General features: G+C 39.9%; 1 protein-coding gene across 6 annotated transcripts in view; it reads right to left on the bottom strand.

Moving 5' to 3' along the window:
• The window catches only part of LOC119781587 (nck-associated protein 5-like), a 232,522-nt gene that overhangs the window by 100,615 nt on the left and 108,589 nt on the right, over positions 1 to 23,318 (bottom strand). For 5 of the 6 annotated variants that reach the window (XM_038282126.1, XM_038282119.1, XM_038282120.1 and 2 more), the window contains one exon: positions 9,599 to 9,662. In XM_038282126.1, coding sequence (XP_038138054.1) covers positions 9,599 to 9,662 — 64 coding nt within the window. Of the gene's footprint in view, positions 1 to 9,598; positions 9,663 to 11,860; positions 12,035 to 23,318 lie in introns of those variants that run through there. The other variant, XM_038282123.1, reaches the window with a different exon arrangement.

Raw genomic sequence — 23,318 nt, 5'->3', positions numbered from 1 at the left:
CTGGAAGCACAAAAGATTTCCGCTTTGAAGCTGCATCTTAAAGACTAATAAATCACGGTCAGATAAGGTATCATACCTTGGTCTGCCAGCTCATTAAATCAAGATTAATCAGAGGCTCTTCTTGTGTGGTCTATGAGATTGTACAACTCAACTGGGATAGAAGAACATCACTTATCCAGAGGATTTCTCATTAAATTTGACCCATGAATGAAAAATAGCATATTAAGTGCATCAGATCAGAGGTCTGTTCTCAGTAACTAGTTCAAGACAATGATTAACTGTCCTTTTTGGACCAGAAAACTATTGGAACTTAAGAGAAGACTACAGATACGGTCTGGCAGTTTTTTTGTTGTTGTTTTTTTTACATTTTGTTACATTAGAGCAGACACGTCTGATGCCTTTTTTGTTGAAGAACTGTTTGTTTTAACCTACTTTCAGCAAATGTACTGCCTCTGATGGAAAAAAGAAAACCCCACAGAGTAAATGTAGGGGATCCCGAGTTGTTTTTCACAAGTGATACGGAAGACCAAAATATAAAAAACATAAGTAATTTTAAATGTCCAATTAAAACAAGATGTAACATTTATTTATATTTATATATAAAAAAACATAATTTTAATATGAAATATATCATTAAATTATACATGGTTGCAATGAAAAAATTATATTTCCTGTAGAAAAAAAATCAAATGGTAAATTGAATTAAAAGTTACTTTAAAAAGTTACATTTATATTTTAATGAATGTACTTTGCAAAAAACAAAAATTTAAATACTAATTACTATCTTAAATTATGCGGAAGACCAAAATATAAAAAACATAGGTAATTTTGAATGTCCAATTAAAATAATATGTAACATTTATATATATGTATATGTAAAAAAACATGATTTAAATATGATATATACCACTAAATTATATACGGTTACAATTAAAAAAAAAAATTTTCCTGTAGAAAAATATTAAATGGCAAATTAAATACTTAAAAGTTACTTTAAAAAGTTACATTTATATTTTAATGTATGTACCTTGCAAAAAAGAAAAATTTGAAATACTAATTACTATCATAAGTTATACGGAAGACCAAAATATAAAAAACATAGGTAATTTTAAATGTCCAATTAAAACAAGATGTAACATTTATTTATATTTATATATTAAAAAAAAACATGATTTAAATATGAAATATACCACTAAATTATATACGGTTACAATGAAAAAAATTATATTTCCTGTAGAAAAATATCAAATGGTAAATTGAATACTAAAAAGTTACTTAAAAAAGTTACATTTATGTTTTAATGAATCTACTGTGTGAAAAACAAAAATTTAAATACTAATTACTAATGGTTAATTTTAAATGTTATTGTAAATCAATATTTAAAATGAATATTAGACTAATAAATCAAAATAAATACTTCTATGATGGTACATTCATATCCAGTGACGTGCGGTCAGGGGAGGCAGGTGAGGCAGTGCCTCACCAGCCATCATGGAAAGAAAGAAAATATATAATCATAAAGTAATTTAAATTGTTATATTCATCCGGTGGTTTGTACTAAAAAAATATTCATTTTTCATGTAGCTTCACCAATTTCGATTTTTATTTGTTCAAAATCGCTGAATTTTCTTATTTTCCCATTCAAATGCTTGGAAGCGATGCCGGTGAGGCAGCAGCGAGCTCTGCCTCACCTTGGATTGCGCAACCCCTGGCTCTGCGCTGGCTGCAAAGCGGAGAGAGCATGTTGCTGTACGGCGTCAATAAAATGGTTTAAACAAATGTAATATGTGAACTTATTTCTAATAATTTGGCTTATGTATATAATGTACAGAGCTTTTTGTCACCAACTGTGTTTGTGTAACGTGTTTCGTGTAATGAGCGATTATAAACGGCAGAGAACAAGTTCGAGGTGAGGCAGGCAGTTCTCTTGCCTCATGGCAGGGGGTGCTCAAGAGACTGAAAACATAAGGCAGGAACAGGACGGATCAAGGAAGGCTTTCTTCCCTGGCAGTGATCTCCATTGAGACAGAGAGACTTTTAAAACTGAAGGAAGATAAGGAGGACTTATATTCATTTATAAGTAAAGGTAAGACAGTAATAACATTTATTTTGTTTTGTTTTTTAAGGAAATGTGTGTTTTGTGAGCTACAGTTTGTATGTGTAAGGATGCAGAAGTGAAACATAACCTGTAAACTGCTGTCAATCTATGCATCTATTTGCAAATCTGATTCTGATGACGTCAGTGCCTCACCAGCTATGAACCTCACCGCACGTCACTGTTCATATCTATTTATTTCATTATATATTTTGGCCCTCCATATATCTCAGGAATCACATCCCAATGATTAAATGATGAAAATCGACTAACTTAATAAATTAAAAAACTAAATAAAAGCTTCAATTAAACTAAATACTTAATATACTAAAAACTAAATAAAACTTAACAAATTGAGGTTTGAACATGACATGATAATTAGGTTAATTTGTTTTTAACACTGCTTAAAGGCATTGTATAGAAATGGCTTAAGGCTTTTGCACAAGGTGGGAGCTGATTCCATCATAAATCTCAACTAACTTCATTTTCTGCATGAAATGCTTCAAAGAAGTCTGATTTAGGGTAAAAACTAGGACCTCTAATCTTCCAACATGTATGTTTTGCTCTCTCATAAAGTGATCAAAAGCTGTAATTACCCCCCCACCCCCCAAGTAATTCACTAAAATAACTGTATGTGTGAGGTTCAACAAGCTCAAGCTGTCAGAAAACTTACACAAAAAAAAAGTAAGGCCAAGTTTTCCCCCTAGTGCCGGCTCATTTATTTTCACGTGTTGTTTGAACAGGCGTTTCCAGCAGGGCGTAATCTTAAATTCCCTTTAAACAGAGCCCAGCCTACCCACCCAGACTCACTGCATGCCTTTAAGAGACTCAGGAAACCCCTACATCCTGCCCCCCGATGGACTTAGATTGCACTTTCGAGTGGCATCAAAAGGAAAGCAGGAGACAGGGAGGTACCCTGCCCTGCGCCACGCCTCAGGAATTCCAAAGGAAACCTGCAGCGGTGGCAATGTCCTGAATGGATGGTTTCACTATAGACTGACAGAGGGGGCTTATGTCAGGATGAAATCCACCGATTCCCAGTTCGGGAACAATATCTCTTATGTGACCCCATTTGTGGCGAGTCTAAACAAACCATTTAAACATTTAAAGGATCTGGCGATGTCAAGTTTCTTTAATATTTCTTACCCTACTAATAATGCCCTTTGCTTCATGTATCCGTTTATGTCAGGCTTATGCCCCTTGGCTATAAAGGTGTAAATGTAAATTTTAGGCTCTGAAAAGAATGTTTTACTGATGCTAGCGACCTGTTTTAAGTAGATTAGTACTTGTTGCTCGGTGTTGAGTCAGTAAACATGAACTTCCTGATAGCCAAAACCATGTGTTTACATTAACAGAAATAACTATCTGTTGGCATTTTCGGAATTACTAGGAGAGAGGAAACAGTGACACAAAAAATTTGATGTTATTTTAGCTGAAAATCTCTTAATTCTCTGCTAAAAAAGTTAGCCGATAACTACACCAAAGCTAGCATCTCCTTACTAGATTAACAACATTAGGCCAAACCATGCTAAATCTAGCATCTTCTTCCTAGTTTGATAAGAAGCTAGAAGTTATGAAATGTTAGCTACTAACTACACTAGAGTAGCTTCATGTTGGAAATTGGCCTGTTTTTCAGTGTAGTCCTGTTTCTCTGACTGTGACTAAATGGATATGGTCTCTTCATCCTCTGACATGGTAGCTAGCTTGGAGCTCGTCCGCCTGGCTGTGTGTTTCCAGGACGGGGCCGCCTTTGGAGCTGGTTGACAGTTGCCTTTTGTATCTATGCTTTTTTTTGTATGTCTGCTCCTGTCTCCTTGAACTGCGGTCAGCCTCGGCACTTGGAAGCTCACACTGAGCCTGGTTCTGCTGGAGGTTTCTTCCTGTTAAAAGGGAGTTTTTCCTCTCCACTGTCACTATAAGCATGCTTAATGTGCGAGATTGTGTTTGTGTTAATAAGTCAATGCAATTTCTTAGATAGAAAACTTTGAATTAATCTGACTGTACTGTCTGGTTGAATTGTCTCTGTAAAGTGCCTTGAGGTGACGTGTCGATAATTGGCGCTATATCAAAAGAATTATTTAATTGAATTAAAGCAAGTACCAGCTTCCTAGCTTGATGGGATGTCAGAAGGATAAACATATGGCACTAACTACACTAAAGCTTGCATCTGCTACCTAAATGAATAGGAAGCTAAAAGGCTAAACATTAGCCGCTAACTACACTACAGCTAGCATCTGCTTCCTAGCTTGACTAGAAGGCAGAAGATAAAGATTAGCTTCCAACTACACTAAAGCGAGCATCAGCTTCCTAGCTTGATGGGATGCTAGCTATCGGAATAATTTTCCTTTTTGAGTCTAAACAGCACCAACAATACTTTGGCCAAAACCCAGTCAGGCTGCTATGCTAAGTACTAGCTTGCTAATAATGGTAAAGTTAGCAAACAGCTTTTACTCACAATTTATTAATAAAAATAGTAAAGTTACTCCCCAATACTGATTGTATAGCTCTGTCAGATTTACACACCAATAGATACAAATCCATCAATTCTTGAAACCTTTAAAATATCTTTTTATATCTGTTCTTGTCTTTTGTTATGATGCTAAGCTGGTGGTTTGCAAAGGGCTGTTGAGTAATATTAATTCATAACCTAAATTTGCTGTCAGTGATCCTTTATTTACATTGTTAAGCTCTATAATTGCTCATTGAGTTATAGTGCCTCCCAAATTTATAAATACATCTCTTTAAGTTAATAACCCCCCCAACAGAGGTTTGGTGTCTGTCTGATCACACAGGACTTTAATGGATGTAAAGTGACAAAAATGTTCTCCTCTGTTGTCACAGGTGGGGGTTGGGGGAGAAACTGGGCATGGAATGGGGGTCTTCGACTGGTTAGGGGCTCACACTTCACACCAGCAGCACTTTGCAATTATCTCCTCGATGCAGCGCTCTCTTTTTTCAATCTACTGAGGCTCTGAAGCCTCCCAGGAACGCCAGAAAGAGAGAAGGCGAAGGGAATCCGACGGGGATAATCCCAATTTCAAATGGAGCTTAGTGATATCCCCCTTCCTCTGTTTTTCCCCATCCTCAGCCCCTTACCCTCCTCCTGTCTGGCACAGATAACTCATCCTTCCATCATCCTTGTGCATGAGCGTACACCCATTCACAGGCTGCTTTAAACCAATAATTAGCATGTCACCCACTCGTGAGCGATTCCAGTATGACAAACAGTTTATTTTTCTCAGTATCAAAGGAGCCCATTCAAGGAGGAGGTGCCGAAACACAGGTGGCACAGCTGAATTAGGCATAACACAATAAAGCGTTCAAAAAAAATCTCAGGTGTCTGAATCGACCAAATAATCCTACAAGGTTTGAAAGGACTATTAAAATCTAGCAATGTCTAATTCATAGGTGGGAAAAATAACCCAATCAGAAACAACTGAATTCAAAGAAATAAAATTTCCATGATTCTAAAAGTAAAAGTCTATAAAGCAACAGATAGTGTTCATGGATGGATGGGTGGATGTTAAAAGACAGTTTTTCTCTCCAAAGTTGCTACTGTTAAGAATCCAGTTTGTGTGGGTTGTTTTTGTGTTTTCTTTTTCCACCACTAGGTGGTGCCCTGTCCTCTTTTGGGCCTCCTCGCACACCTGCAGCTCGTTGGGTTATCACCAGAGGAGTATTTGAGCAGCGGGCTGTCACTACCTCGATGCAAGAGTGTTTGCCAGTATAGACCTTTTTCACGACAACCGGAAGCTGCGTCTGAAAGGGCTGGAGCACTTCCTGTTTTACTCTGAAAAATGTCTCTCCTCCGGTGCTTTTCGTCATCCTTACTTAGTTTGCCAACACTTTCTTTCGCGGATGCGGAGGAAATCGCTGCGGCGAATTCCCCCACCAACAAATCTGTGAAAGGATACAAGTTCTTCCACGAAGAATATATCCACAGCTATCAAGGTAAGAAAAGACGTAGCTTAGCGAGCTAACCACTAGCTGCAAGATATGAGCTACACAAACATTGTAATGAAGCCTAACTTAGTATCTAAATTATGTGGAATATTGGAGACGGACATAGTTTAAACTTTTCAGTTATATTTTGACATTCTGAAATTTGTTTGCCACTACAGTTTGTGAAAAACTGCATGTTAGAATGTTATGTTAGTTCTGAGATTCTAGATGATGCTTGATGTTGAAACTATGCTTTATTTCTGCATGCCTGTAGTGTCAAATATTGTCGAGGGACAGGTAGTTGTCAGAGCTAGATGCTTCAGATCCATGAAAAAAAATGAGGAACCGCACAAGCTGCAGGTTTGAAACAGTCAGAAAGCCGGTTGGCTCTTGTTCGTTGGTTCGAGTTCCTGTTCATGTTTGACGGCTGAAGAACTTTCACGTACGACTTCTGGACTACTTAGAGCTTATTCTAACATTTTCCTGTTCAGTTGTTACTATTTGTTTTATGTTTCTGTTGCGGTTGCAACATAATCTGTGGGAATGCATGATAGGACAGATATGGCTGTTTTCTTGCCCCACATGAACAACCAGGTACAGAAAAAAAACAACTGCGCCGAGACTGAGCCATTTTCTTAGACTTTTATGCTAACGCTATAGCCAACGGAAGTTGTCAAACCCCACATCCGCTTTAAAACCCAGAAGTGTGAAAAAGGTCTATTGGGAAGCCTTCCTGATCCACTGGATAAGCCTAGACCTTCTGCCCCTCTGGACGGATAAACGAGTCACAATTGAGCAAGGGGAAACCTCCACATGATCTGTTCAAGTCCTCTTCAGGAAAACCCGGTCTGCCTGTTCGACCTCCAACCAGTTCTTTCATCTCTGGATAAGGCCCCACAAACTGGATCCAAAGATTAACCAAGAGTTTCCCAAACAGTTTCCGGTTCACCAGTACGCTGAGGTCCAACATTGTTACCCAGCTGTATATCTCTCAGTCTGTGTTTTTGTCAACCACAATAAACCTGTTAACTTTTTCCCTTGGCTTCTGAGTGTGTTTCTGCATGTGGATCAGATCCCTAAAGCCCATCATGACAGCTACAAGCATGCTTAGTGTGAGGGATTGCTTTTGAGTCAATGAGTCGATGCAATTAACTGGTTTTCCTTAGATAGAAAACTTTGAATCAATCGGACTGTATGATCTGGTTGAATTATGTCTGTAAAGTGCCTTGAGATGACATATGTTAACTCCACACTGCTCTCCAGGCGCCGCAGAGTGGCAGCCCACTGCTCCCCAAGAGAATAGGTCAAATGCAGAGAGTGAATCTACCCACTGTTGGACAATAAAGGGATTTATATTACATTTGAAATGAATTGAATTGGATGGATGTATGGATGGTGGATGTTAAGGAATAAATGGATCAATATTTGTTTTTCTTTGGACAGAGGTTAACCTGAATGTGTGTAATTACTTCTTAACACTGCCGCTTCTTTGAAACAGCTCCTAACTAGAACATTCACCGTGCAAGAGCTACAGTGTCCTCAGGCAAAAACCTCAAGAGTCTCCAGCATCATGCTCTGACCTCCTCAACAACAGGGTGAGGCATGAAGAGAAAACAAACATTTTCAGCTGCAGGGATGCTCAATTAAATGAGGCTGGAAATCCTGATAGTTTACCATCCCCTGCCGCATGTGAATGCTGGTGCTCTAGGCCTGTTGCTATAACGAGGATCAGAGGTGTCACCTGAGTGAAGCCAAACAGCTGAGCCTGCGGTGGGAGCATCAGCTGAGCTCTGCTTCATCACATGCTTCAACTTTGCACTTTCCGACCTGCCTTATGCTGCGTTCACACCGGGGGCAGCTGGCGCGACAGAAGCAGCGAGTTTACATGCAAAGTCAATGGTTGACGCGCGTCAAGGCGCAGCAAAAGGTCCCGCGGCGCGTTTCGAGCAGCAGGCGCAGCGCGTTTGAGCAGCTGAAGCAGCGCGTCGGGCGCGTTTTGGCATCTGACGCGCGTGACGCGCCGAAAACGCGCTGCTGCTCGAGATGGAAAAATTGAATTTTTGCTGCTCGACGCGCCGCGTCAACCAATCAGAGAAGCTGATCTGGGAGCTGGCTGGGAGAGAGACACAGCGCTGATGACACAGACCGCTCTGATTACTCCTCTTAAACAGTTTATTAACGCATAATTAACTTAAAATATATACATCTGCCGGCAGAATATGTTCGCTTTTATTATTGTGGTGCCTGCAGATCGGATTATTTAGATGAAAAACACCTACCAGCCGCCGCGGTAAACCGCGAGGAGGCGACCCGCCAGAGGCTGCTGATGAATGGATTCCTTCTGTCGGCGCACCGCCGGTATGTGGGGGTCTGAGGGGCTCCGACAGAAATAATATTGGGAGGCAGGATTTTAATCTGGATGAACTGACTGCACTGATGAAGTTTTCAGGTGTATTTTCTCACTTAAAAACATATTAAAACTACTTTATTCCCATAAAGTAAATATAGCTGCAAGGCAGAGAAAGGATAGTGAAGCTCCGCCCAACGCGCGTCAGAGCCACTTTTGGACCGTGCAGGCAGAGCAGCAAAGTTGCTTCAGCCGCGCGTCAGAACTGTACTGGTACAAGCAGCAAAAATGAAGCAGCAGACGCGATTTTGCTGCTTTTGCTGCCCCCGGTGGGAACACAGCATTAAAGATAAGACAGGCTGCTCAGACAGGGATGTGAGCATCTCCTGAACTCCATTGTCTGCTTTTGTGAGTGGTCTCAAAGTGAGGAGGAAGCAACAACACAACCTAGCTTTTTATCACCTATTTGTAAAATATGATCACCAACATGAAATACATTTTATATTATTAAAGTTTTGATCAGATTTTCACTGAAATGGAAAAAAGACATTCAAAAACCTAATATAATTTGTTTTTGAGAGTTGGACCAGTAAAGTAGAAAAACACATTAAATTCTAAGATTTGCTTTCTTTTTCCAACACATATATACATGTGACATCAGATGTTGCTATACTATACAAATTTAGACGTTATATAACAAGCAGAAAAGAAATAGAAAGTATGAACTTGCAACTTCTACACCAGTTGGTGGCAGTAATTCACCTAAAAGTTGTTCAACAACCGCCCATGTGCATTATATCTGCTGAAATGTTGGTTTGGATGTATGCGCAGTTTAATGTTCAGTTTCCCTTTTCCTTCTTGTTTAATGTGCAGGACTTTATCAGGGGCCGGAGATTTATACGAGTAAATTTGCGATTCCCTCTCGAAAATATTTGAATTTAAAATTTTACCTTTATAAGCTAAAAGGATTTAATTAAAGCTAATTAAAGTTTTTTAGTTTTTTTTTTTTTTTTTTCGTTTCAAAATACCTTTCAGCTTTAAAACCTTTTTCATTTCATTTTTCTGAGTTATTTTCTTGGTTTCATATATTTTTTGAGTTTCGGGTTTTTGTTTTTCTTTACAACATTTATGGCATCATTGTAGCACCATATTCCAAACACACAGTGGGTTTTCTTTTATTGAAAACAGATTTCAGAGAAGAGAATCTACTTCACCATTGTTCCTTCGCTCTTGCTCCGTGCGACTTCCCTCTGAAGGCGAGCCACTGCCAACTTCTCCCTAAAAACAGAAAACAAAAACGCAGCGTCAAGCATGCAAATTCATTCACCAACAGCTGCTTACATACAAATCAAGGAAAAACTCCTTCTTCTGAAACCCTTACAAATCAAATCATGTTATTCAGATTGTCTTGACACCTGATATTGAAGATTGCTTTTCATGTTCCTTCCACAGAACAGCTGAAAACGCAGCATCCTGCGGATAAATCAGCCCACACACACAAGGGAGACAAATTCGTCCCACTAGTTACACAGAAGAGAGCTTCCAGTTGTGTCCGGCCAAAAATAGCCCAGAGGAAACAAAAAGCAGGGCATCCTCAATCAGACTTTGCACACTCACAACAAACCCCCCCCCCCCCCCCCCCCCCCCCCTCCGCACACCACTACCACAAATCCACACGTATGAACCAGGCAGGACAAAGGAGTCGACTGTGTTCACATTCAATCCTTTTCCCACGTGAGGGCATTCCAGACTTTAATGGGATAAATCTTGGCAAAGTAGTAGGGATAATAAAGCACCTTGTTTTAAATGTTTTAAAGCCTTGCTTAGGCATTGCATCCAAACCAATCCGATGTTTTGGGAAACCATAAACATTTTTTTTTTTTTTTTCCCAGTTTGGAAACTTTTCAAAAGCTGCCTTCATGATCCAGTAATATATATATATGGGAGCCACATATTTTTTTTAAATTAATACTTTGGAAAAAAAAATGTCTTAGCCTCATCTGCCTCTTTGCTTTGGATATATTATTAAAAAATGAGATAAAGAGACAGAAAAAATATAAAGTTATTCAGAAATTCTGGAACTTTTTAAGACGGAACGAAATCATTTAAAAAAAATGCTGTGACAACAAAAATATTTCTGGCAAAAAATGTAAGTTTAGTTTTGTCTTCAATTTAATATTTCGTTTAGCAATAACTCAGTGCAGTATTTATTTATTGATGTTACTTCTTCAGTAACTCAGTGCAATATATATGTATATATATATATATATATATATATATACATACATATATATATATATATATATATATATATATATATATATATATATATATATATATATATATATATAAATATATACTCTTTACCCTCTATATAGCTAGCTCTTAGTTAAAGAAAACATTTATTTTGCAGGAATAAGGTATTAGCTCTATTGCACTGGTAGCCAAGTAATCGACATTTCGTTGTCAAGACTCACCTTGTGTTTTTTTGTGCAATGACAATAAAGGAAGTCTAAGTCTCTAATATACCCCCTTAAAAAAAAAACAACAACAACAAAACTAAATTGACCAATGACAATTTTGTTGCTAACATCGAAGCTGACAATAGAAATGCATCTTCGCTCCTCACTCTAGGGGAAACCCCACCCCTAATAGTATGGAGAACATAATCTGGAGAAAAAAAAATTTGAAAAAAAATGTTTTAATTTATTTAACAAAATATGATATGAAAAATAAAAACAATATTTCTAAGACATTGAAAAAATAAATATAAAAAAGGAAAACTGAATAATAATTTGAAAATAAATAAAAAAATATATATATTCAAACCTTTTTTTGCTTTTTTTCTTGATTGCATTTCTGTATGTAGTGAAGAAAATTCACTCCATACATAAAAAAGAAATGTGAACAAAATTCACTCCATACATTCACACATCTATTTATACATTGTTGTTGTTTTTTCAGTAAAACAAAAAAAAGTCGATTTGGGGGTTAGTCGTCCTTTAAATGTCGTTAGGACTGAAATTTGACCAGTTAAGAAAACCTGAAAGCCATTCTCTGTTATTGACTGAACACATTTTAATTGACATTTCCGAACTAAATAAAGACATCGAGCCCGAAATGATCATTAAAATCATGGATCCTAACAGTACATTTACTCTTACTTTTCTGTAAAAATGAATTTAAACTGGAATCCAGAATGTATGTAATGCAATATATTCCAGAATACGAGGATTTAATGAAGGAATCAAGGGAGAAAAAAAAACAAAACTAAATGAACAGCCTTCTGTCTAATATTAAGACTAAATATAAGCAGACAGCCATAAGTACTCACAGTCACCTGCACATTTTAAACATTTTTTCACCAGACTAGCCACCCAGAACCCATCACCAACACCCCCCAGCCTCCAAGACAGCTCATGACTAACATCTTGGCCTACTTTAACAAGACATCATTGTTTAGGGGGGCTTCTTACCTGTCGGGAACTCCCCCCCCACCCCAGACGCTGAGCTGACGGATGAGTCGACCGTCTGGACCGGAGTAGTAAGCTAGAGTTTCTCAGTACTCCCGGATTTGGAGGCAGCGGACGTAAATCCGACTGCCTGGTTCCCTCTAATGGGAATGCTGTCAAGCAAAGCCGAGCTCCAAATGACAATTGTGCAAAACATTTAAGCAGAGGTGAGGAGGAAGTAGAGCTAAAAGGGTGTGTGAAAGTGTTGCTTAACTAAAACTATTTAGAGATGTGAACGCTCCTGATTGAGTCATTCGCTCAGTTCTCCAATGTGATGCCTCCTATTACCCCATCCACTTACGCATCTTTACACAAGAGGAGGGGGGGAATAGTAAAAGCATCTCACCATATCTGTAACTTCTCACAGCAGATAATGTTTTTGTTAAAACAGGAGCACGCCTGGCATTCCTTTAGTCTGTTATGGCTGAGCGTCTCGCCCTGTAATGGGTTAAATTTCAGCCCACTTATGAGCAGGCATGTTTCAGGAGCAGCAGAGCGAGAGCCAACTGCGCCGCTGAGAAAATCATCGACAAATATAGAGCAGTTTGACATTCTGCGTTAAACATAATTATGGTAATTGGCAGCAGCAGTAGTCAAAACAGAACCCCGGTGGAAAAATGCTTGACTGGTGACATCCAACTTGCCAAAGGGTAGTGATATTCAAGCATGTGGAGGCAGGCAAATAAACCTCTGTTGTCTACACATTTACTCTAAATATGTCATGTAAATTTCAGTCCCCCATTTTGGCTAATTACTTACTTTTGGAATTTATACCAGCTGTGTAAACTAGGCCCCAAAATGGCCAGACGGAGCAACGTGAAGGCCGTTCCTTCAAGAGTTTTATCTCGAGTCATCTCTATTGTCGAAGGCTGAACTGTGGTGTGTTATGTTAGGAGTTGTTCCTAGATGTTATAAACTCTTCATACTTTAACAAATGTCACCTTAAATGGTTGGATCTTATGGAGAAACTGAATTAGGGATAATTTGGGTTTACTACAACTTTGGTCTCATTTGTTTTGGTAGGGGCCTTGATTCAAAGGGTTAAACGCAAAACGTCTAACAGGATTCGGTTTTTCTCAAAGTTGAAGGCCAAAAAAAAAGAAAAGAACGGCTGGGAAAATATGTGCTTCACTTCACAACCGAGGTCTGTTGTTTGACCATGTTTTCAACCACTGTTTAACTATGGACTGCGGACCACCAACAGGTCCTGGAGATCTGGAATCATGGAGGCCCCACCTAAAACAGGCAGATTTACAGAAACGATCTGACATTAAAACCAGGTTTGATGGATGGATGGATGGATGGATGGATGGATGGATGGATGGATGGATGGATGGATGGATGGATGGATGGATGGATGGATGGATGGATGGATGGATGGATGGATGGATGGATGGATGGATGGATGGATGGATGGTTAGTTAGATGACAGATGTATGTATGTATGTATGTATGTATGTATGTATGTATGTATGTATGTATGTATGTATGTATGTATGTATGTATGTATGTATGTATGTACAGTATGTATGGATGGATGGATGGATGGCTGGATGGATGGATGGATGGATGGATGGATGGATGGATGGATGGATGGATGGATGGATGGATGGATGGATGGATGGATGATAGAAGGATGTATATATGGATGTACGGATGGATGGATGGATGGATGGATGGATGGATGGATGGATGGATGGATGGATGGATGGATGGATGGATGGTAGAAGGATGTATATATGGATGTACGGATGGATGGATGGATGGATGGATGGATGGATGGATGGATGGATGATAGAAGGATGTATATATGGATGTACGGATGGATGGATGGATGGATGGATGGATGGATGGATGGATGGATGGATGGATGGATGGATGGATGGTTGGTTAGATGACAGATGTATGTATGTATGTATGTATGTATGTACAGTATGTATGGATGGATGGATGGATGAATGGATGTATGGATGGATGGATGATAGAAGGATGTATATATGGATGTACGGATGGATGGATGGATGGATGGATGGATGACAGAAGGATGTATGTATTTATGTATGGATGTATGGATGGATGGTTGGTTAGATGACAGATGGATGGATGGATCAATGAATGAATGCTCGATGGATGGATGGATGGATGGATGGATGGATGGATGGATGACAGATGGATGACAGATGGATGGATGGATCAATGAATGAATGCTCAATGGATGGATGGATGGATGGATGGATGGATGGTTGGATGACAGATGGATGGATGGATCAATGAATGAATGCTCAATGGATGGATGGATGGATGGATGGATGGATGATAGAAGGATGTATGTATGGATGAATGGATGATAGAAGGATGTATGTATGTATGTATGTATGGATGGATGGATAGATGGATGGATGGATGGATCAATGAATGAATGCTGGATGGATGGATGGATGACAGATGGATTGATGGATGGATCAATGAATGAATGCTGGATGGATGGATGGTTGGTTAGTTGACAGATGGATGGATGGATGGATGGATGGATGGATGGATGGATGGTTGGTTAGATGACAGATGGATAGATGGATGGATGGATGGATGGATGGATGGATGGATGGATGGATGGATGGATGGATGGATGAACGAATGCTGGATGGATGAATGGATGGATGGTTGGATGGATGGATGGATGAATGGATGGATGGATGGTTGGTTAGATAACAGATGGATAGATAGAACTGCGGAGAGCGTGAACGATCAAACGAAAGGGAGAAATCTGGATGGATGGATGGTTGGTTAGATGACAGCTGGATGGATGGATGGATGGATGGATGGATGGATGGATGGATGGATGGATGGATGGATGGATGGATGGATGGATGGATGGATGGATGGATGATGGATGAATGGATGGATGGATGGATGGATGGACGGACGGACGGATGGATAATGGACGGTTGGTTATATGATAGATGGATGGATGCCTGATGGGTGGATGGATGGAGAAGGCAGACAGTCCAAACAGCCAAAACTCAGGAAGTCAAACCAACACAATAAAGCTAGAAGAACATCACAGGGTCGAGTCTATATCAGCTGAACCTATCTCCTAAACACCTCTAGAAAAACAATGTCCACCCTATTCTAGCCTAAATCAAAAAGCGTAAAACATGTCCCCTCTCTTTGAGATAAGATGCCAAGCAAACAGGACACCCGCCTCGGAGCATTCACAGCACACCGACCCTGTTTCCTCTGCACATTCTTCCTGCCCAGACAGTGTGCAAACCCTGCTTTTTTTCTGCTCCTGATCTGGATGCCGCTCGCTTTTGCAGCATGCAAAGACACGAACTGTCAGGGTAATGGAGAGGATCAATCATGGTGGGAACCTGTGCTTACATGTCAAAACCAGTGTTCTTCTTCAACTGCATTGTGGGAGGCAGACATTTAATTGTGTTTCCAACTGGGGGGGTTAATCCATATGTTATTTGCCCTAAGCATACAATGAAAGAAGAAAAAAGGTGCTTTACATCATCTTGTTATAATGACTTCTTTGCACATAGCTAACACATGGAACTCTCCTTGTAGAAGTGATTCATGATGGCATAACAAACCCCACCTTTTAATCGTTTAGAGGAAACGCTGTACACAGAGAGGGCAAAAGGGATGCGTGAATGTTTGGCTGAGAGCAGAGCTACCATGCATTTATGTATTAGTGTCTGCACTCCTGCAGGGCTAAGAGATCCAATGTGCACGCAATTCCCATGGCTCTGAGAGGCCAACCAGATCAGAGTTACAGTTTAGGCCTGGACAAGCCATTCCCATCACTAATTCTTCCTGTAGTCACGTTATGTAACCTTTCTGTGCAGATCAAAACATTCAACCCAGCGCCCAGCGTGGGACAAAAGATCTGGTGAGGCGTTTGATATGTTATAGCATCCAACTCTGTCTGACAGGAAAGCAGAGTGAACACACTCAGGATGTTAAAAAACAGCTTTAGCCCTCGGTGTGAAGACTTTCATCTGCTTTACGCATGTAAAGGACCGGGCTTTTACACATCTGTGACCATTCAGTCAGGCTGAATGCATTAGGCAGGTCCAATTAATCACCGAAGAGCACCATGGAAGGTGCAGAGCAGCACCCTGACCTGAGCGCACAGCTGGTTCCTGACCTCCCGCCTCCTGCAGCGGGCCCCGTCTGCAGCGGAGGGCCAGCGGCAGGACAGCAGCCACATGTCAGCACCTCAAAAAAACCCACACCCACCCACACACAGAGTCAACCAGTCAGCCAGGACTGGGCTGAGGCGAGCCTCGCCTCAGCGAGGCAGAGCATCAATTATTGACGAGGTGAAATGTGATGAGGCTCTGCTGTTAGCAAACAAAGAAACTCAGCCTCTTCCAGCTGCCAACTGCCAAAATAATACATTTTCTTCATGAAAATACACATTTCTAACTACTAACATGTTTTTCAGTAAATGCGTAGAAAAAGTAGAAGTGCCTTGGGCAGGTCCAGCTTTGGCTTCGGATGCTTTTCATGCCCTGCGAACAGCAGCAGCAAGGGCTGACTTAACACAACTTGATAGCAGGAGTTTTGTTTGGACTTGCATCCTGTGGAACGCTGTAGTACAAGCGGACATAATCACGATCAAAGCAATTTCTTTCCAAAGTCAACAAGATATGAGGGCTTTGAGTTTGATAACGTCAGAATTCCTTCCAAGAGTCTTCATCGCTGAATTGCTTCAGTATCCGACACCTCGGTTCTGGTTTATTCATAAGATTTCGTAAGAATTCTTGGAGATTGACGACTGCAAGACCAAAAGGCACTGTTTAGTAGGTCAAATACTAATACAGCACAATGGTTTGAAGCAGAAGAAATCCCTCAAGACGAATCCTCTGAGACTTTCAGATATGCTTGTGCTGAGCGAGGATTACCCCTTTGCCTTAGTGTCTGTGTGTTCTCTCACAGTGTTCCCTCTCTCTCTTTCTTCTAGCAGGGCCTGACCTCAATTGTCTCTACAACAGACACATTCCTGTCCAGGACGTGGAGTGGTGCTTTAAAAATGGCCTCTCCTCTCAGACTAACCACTCCTCCTGCCGGTTTGTCTGAGGCGGTTTACCTACCGGCAAATGCTTGAGGAGAAGCACACGGATAAACGCACACGTGCAAACACAGTGGCAAAAGGACCTGCGGAAACTTGCAGACACCCAAGTGTAAATCTTTCATGTCCGAGTCATTAAAAGGGAGATGACTCTGTGCTCCGAAGCTGCACAGTTATGAAAATAAAGGGAGGAAGCCACCACCCCTCAACCCCCCCTAGAGCCACGAACTCACATTCCAACAGGTCTTGTTTGTCTAACTCCTCAGCTTGTGTCCCAGACAATGACACATAATTGAGTTTAAATGAAGCGCTAGATCTCACTGGACCACATTACCTCACTATTTATGAGTTAATCTACATTTTCCACAGGGGTAATCAAAAGTAAAACAAACGTAATAGTCATTATCATAACTTCGGCCGAGGTAGATGCTCCTGTCGCTACAGATTTGTGCACAAAGACAGCTGCATGCCTAGAGGAGAAGCTGCTCGCTAAATGTGACGCCGACTCATGTCTGAAGGCAGAAATGTTTGAAGAGGAGCCAAGATGCCACGCTTAAGGCGAGCAATTGGGAATGTCTCTCTTCAGCACCTTTCAAAAGCAGTTATATTCCGTGTAAGAAGACAGAAAATTAAAAGACCAGGACATTTATCGGGAAAAGTAAAAAGATGCTCTTACAAAATTTGGCTTTTCAAACGGTTCCCTTTTCAAGAACACTGACATGAAGGGGAGAGCTTCAAATCTCATTAGTCCAAAATATCTCAGTTTCGAATTCTGACATTTATTTAATTGCCAAACTGTTTTCCAAATGAGCGTCAGCACACAGGTCATAAGAAGTGAATTAGGTTAATGACACCATAATGATCTGTGGGAAACACTTATTAATCTGCGTTTCATGTGGGTAATGGGAGCAAACATGTCTTGGAGCCAACGTCTCATCAGTGTTGCACCACTTCAAACAGGTTCAATTGCAAGCCTGCTATGGAAAGTTTCTTCAAGACCAAACACAAATATCATTTTGTTTTATTACAGACAGATAACCACCATGATGCCATACTTACCAGAGTTTGTGGTACAAATAATCACTTCTGTTTCTTATCTTGCATGGCTTTCAAAAGTGTGATAGTAATGCATTTTATTCCGGAAAAGATGCCTTACATTAATTCTCTCGGGGGGTTTACCCATTCATTACCCAATATGCTTCTAACTAAAGTTAAATGTTACAAATTAAAATCCATTTACTGACCAACCAATAAAGTTTTTGCCAATTGTCTTGTCTGTATTTACAAGACTATTTATCGATATGAACCAGAATTCAGGTTGTACACCACTACCCCAACAAAGAGGATGCAGGGGGGAATGTTCCTTAAATTGGAGAGCAACATCTTACCTGGTGTTGCTTTTTTCATGCATTTTCCTGAGGTTTTGAAGCATGTACCATTGATGGTCATATAGTTAAATAACTGTACCAGGTGGGGCTGTCGGATATGGCCGAAATATGCATGAAAATACAAGTCTTTCTAATCTGTCGATATTTTTAATTTGTCTACCCAATCTTGCTTAGCTCCCTCAGAATACTAATACTAATTTTAGAATGATGTTTAGGATGTGTTTTCAATAATACTGATAAGGTGTTTAACATAATACAGCTGATGCCCAACTACCTTGCTTTCTCTTCACGGTTGCCTTACATTAGGGAGAAACTCAGAGCCTCTCATCCTTCTCTTCTATAGAAGTCACAAGAGTACTTGTATACTAAAAGAACTATTTTCTTGAAGATGGTTCAAAACACCACTATATGAAAACAAAGTTTTAAATTTGAAGTCTACTTAAGAGAATACAAGTAGGTGCTTTTCAAAGAACCTTTAACAGACTTTGGGTCCAGGATCAAATTCCCCCCCAGTCTAAATGCTCTGGTTTGTCTTAGAAACATAATGCTCAATGATACCCAAACATTATGAGCATTTCCACAACATAGATACAAAAGAAAGTAAACTTGGACTATGAAATACCGACAAGTCTTTACAAGTATCAATCAGCCACATCTTAAGATGATTTCTAAAGACATACAAACTGGAGAAAGAAAAAAACACATTTTGCTACCTATATGTCATGTTTCAGTTCTTGTTTGAGGTAAAAGCAGAACAGGGACTCACATTCACTTCCACATCCCAGTGCTGGAAAGTTCTGCTGACTTCTGCAGGTTGTGCAGGAGCTACGATATTGTCAAAAGCCAAAAGCGTAACCATTTGCAGAGGTAGACAAATGGTCGACGAACACACAAAGCAAACAAAGGTACAGTAAACAGAAGCATTTGGCCCAAAGGTCTATAGCGTTTGTCTATAGTCTTGTATGTTTATGTGGCTAGTTCAAAAATGTCAGTTTCAGTAGCATCTCTTGATTTAGATGTACCAATAAAAGGTCTTGTCTTTGATATGGAAATGTCAACATTCCTCTTGCCGGTTGGGTGTTGATGGAGAGATAAAGCCAAAGGAACTCTATCTGCCATGTAATTTCAGTTGCCGTAGCGTTCTGGTTGCTGTGGCATGCTGGTAATCCAGCAGTTAAAGATTCAGTACTCTCTCTGTAATTCACTCTGTCACCAAAAGACCTTAAACACAACATAAGAGGTGTTTGGAGAAGAGTTTTACAGCTCAAAAGGTGAGCTTCTCCAGCAGCCCCTCTATCCATTTCCTTTCCAGCTGCGCCAACACCTCCAGCCACTGGACGAGGCCCAACGGGTTTCTTAGACTATTATCCAACGATTTATGGCTAAGATAGTGGGGAGGTGAGGCTTGTTGACATTCCCGGGCCTTGCGCAAAGCAGGAACACGACACTGACCCCTTTTCCAAACCTCGTAAATGGCTCACTCCGCTGACAGCCGGCAGTAGAAGTAATCCAAAACAAGAGGGAATGCTAAAAAACTTGCATGTTAGAGTGAAAGTGTGTCAACCAGAAGTCTGTGTGTACTAAAACAAGGGCAGCAGCATATTATCTTGTAAACTGCTGGCATGTGATTATATGACCTAAAAACAAATCCAGTTTAGGGATTATCATTTCTGCTTTTCTTGTTGTTTTTAAAGCGCCACGGAACGCATCGACAAAAAGCTTTTAGAACAAGAGAAGAAAAGTTAAAGTCTGTAAGCCAAGATGCTGTGTGTGCATGCACTCTGTTGTGAAACCCAGCTATATTTTACTGCCATTCTGACAGGAAAACAGGTCGTTTACATTCAAAAATAAGTCCAAGAGTACCTTATGCAAACACTGGGGTTGTTTAGAAACCACAAAAACGCTCTAATGAAGCCGTGACTCAGTGTTCGACTAGGGTGCCTGGGCAATGCTTTGTCTCCAGGCAAAACAGTCAGTGCATGGTATAAGCCATTGATAGCTAGCATATAAAAGCATTTTATTGGTTATAAACCGTGTTGCACCATTAAACTTTACATCTTTGCTGAGTGACATTACTTTAAATTCAGCTAACAGGAGACAAAGAGAATAGTCATATGGTAGGGCCTTTTTTTGTGCTTTTACAATTTGTGAACACATGGGACAACAATAATAATGAACAGCATATCAACTGGATTATCTTTTTTTTTCTGCGTGCTGGCATGATAAAAAAAAACTGATTCTTGCAATTCTTTTGTCAAGCTTCCATCTTCAAATGCTGTCTTTGCAAAAACAGACGGCTTAGCAGAACTGCCTTTAGAGATCTCACAAGCGGTTGGTCTGGGAGAGATAAATGCTGAGGAGGGGAGCTGGAGGAATGCATTCAAACCAGCCTTAATTGAGCTGGATGGCCTGCAGTCACATAAGCAAAGTGTCTCAATAAGGCTTGGGCTGGTGAGATTCTGAGATTTGCTTCATACGTACACATCATTAAACTAGCTTACGGCTCCACAGTGCAAATGAAGAGAGCAGAGACAGTAGGAATTATGCGGGAAAGTTGTCTGGACAGAGTCCCCTCCCCTCGTTTTTTTTTTTTTTTTCTCTGTGCAGAACCAAAGTCCTCTAGCTGTAAATGAAGGGGAAATGCTCCCATGCTGAGGCCTACTGGGCCAGCCATTGAACGGAGGAACATTCCTTAATAATTCTGTTTGACCTGGACCCAATATGCTGGCTGAGGGTCGCCGAATATGGAGCGCCACATACTGGGAGAGAGTCAAAAGGGGAGGAGGAAAAGTTGGGAAAATCGGATATATGAAGGAGCGAGAGGCCAAATGATGGACAGGAGTTAGAGGGGTGGAAGAAAATACAACAGCACGCATGATGGCTTGGGGTTGCCTTAATCTGGGTTCTTTTCAATGCTGATGACACTCACCACTGGAGAACTGCCAGTAACCACTGAAACAGTGTTATAAGAACTTTACATCTATATCTTCACACAAAAATGGTTTGATTTTGCAGACACGTGAATTAGCTGTTGAAAAAACTTGATCTCAACTATAATGTAAATGCTATAGTAGCTGCACATGTAAACATATCAACATATTTTGACCCCTTATCGCATCTATTCTGACAATCAAGGGGGAAAGCGAATTGGTTCATGAAGATTACCCTCTGTTTGGGTTGTTCAAATTCTCATAGGGTTTCGACCCAAATTTTGAGAGCCATTGCTGTTGCTTGATACAGTTATCATACCACAGCATTTATATGGACAAATGGCAACATGTCTGCATAGCTGGGATGGAGAGAATTACAGTTTTAATTCTATAAAATCAAATCCCTCCACTTGGCAATCCTCTTATCCGGTAATCCCCAGGTAGGTTTCAGAAAGCTACAGGCTCAAACTGCCCAACCTTCCAACACATTGGCCCTGGTGGCAGAGTGGTATTGATTTTGTGCAGCTCAGCTGCAAATAAAGGCTTTTTAACTGGTTCAGCAATCCCAAACTAAAGCCTAGGCGACCTAGTGTACAGTACTGGCTGCTCACAGTAAATGCAACCACCCCCAAGCACTTATAAAAGACAATAAGACCCAATACCAAATACATATTTGGGAATAAAACAGCCAAATATAAACATGGTTTTGAAAAGTTTTGCAACTAACTGGTTATTTTGGCATTTTCTATACAACCAAATTCAAATCAATCAACCTAAAGTATTGTGTTCAGATGGTTAATTACTCCTTATGTGTCAAGTTCTGTGAAATAAACCAGAGATAATGGGGAAAAAAACTCAATATGCCAGGAACAACAACCAGCAGCTGGTAGCACCATTTAGCCATTGGTTAATATTTGCAAACTCCAGTTGACAATAAATGTGGGCTACTCACTGCAAAAAATGGAAATCTAAATGAGTCATTTTTGCTTACATGAAGTGCATTTTTTCTTGAATTGAGGAGGTAATTGAGATACTGTGACAAGACAATTTGCATTTAAAATAAGAAAAAAAAAATGCTTTGTCTTATTTCAAGTGCATATTACCAAATAACCTTGTTTTAAGAGTATAAATACTAATTCCACTGGCAAATCATCTTATTTATGTACTCAAATTAAGGGCAAATACACTCAATTTAAGAATATTTTTACTTAATTCTAGATGTTTTTTGCAGTGCTTGATTAGTGTTAGATACTTTAGTAAAAGTAGATATATACAAAAATCAATTGAGGAGATAATTGCAGTAAAGTATTCAGAATAGAATAGAAAAAATCTCTTTATTTTCCCACAATGGACATTTGCAAGACACAAAGGAAATTTGCAAACTGCTGTTGGCAATGACTATTAAACTGACATCATAGCAATGCTAAAACCACTTTAAATTTAAGACGTTAAAGGGGATTTCATGAAATTCAGTTACTCTTTGTTACTTCTTTGAAGCTTGTGCTGATTTTGATGCGCTTCAATGCTAAATAGTGCATACCCTGAAATCATTTGGGTTGAATTGAGAGTGTGTTACTTTATGTTAAGTACATGTTGAAAAAAATGCATTTGGAAAAATGCTTCTTCTACTGTAAGTTACTTTATTACGTATTAATCATGTTACTATATTTTAGTCTTTAAAATACCAGAATTAGCACGTACAGTAAACCAGATGTTACTACGAGCAAGTTGGTTCAGTTGGTACTCACGTAATCATTCATCCATCCATTATTGTAACCACTTATTCCCTAATAGGGTTATGGGGGGACTGGAGCCTATCCCAGTAGTCAATGGGCAAGAGGCGGGGTACACCCTGGACCTTCCGCCAGTCCATCGCAGGGCAATACAGATTCGAGCGAACAGCCAGGCAAAATCACACTTAGGGCAATTTGGAATGTCCAATCAACCTAATATGCACGTTTTTGGATGGCAGGAGGAAGCAAGAGACCCCGGAGAAAACCCACTCAGACACAGGGAAAACATGC

This window comes from Cyprinodon tularosa, unplaced genomic scaffold (assembly GCF_016077235.1).
Source record: "Cyprinodon tularosa strain WSP-4 unplaced genomic scaffold, ASM1607723v1 ctg18, whole genome shotgun sequence".
NCBI classification, from domain to species: Eukaryota; Metazoa; Chordata; class Actinopteri; order Cyprinodontiformes; family Cyprinodontidae; genus Cyprinodon; species Cyprinodon tularosa.
The sequence above is the reverse complement of the archived record's forward strand: the minus strand, read 5'-3'. Positions and strand labels throughout refer to the sequence as shown.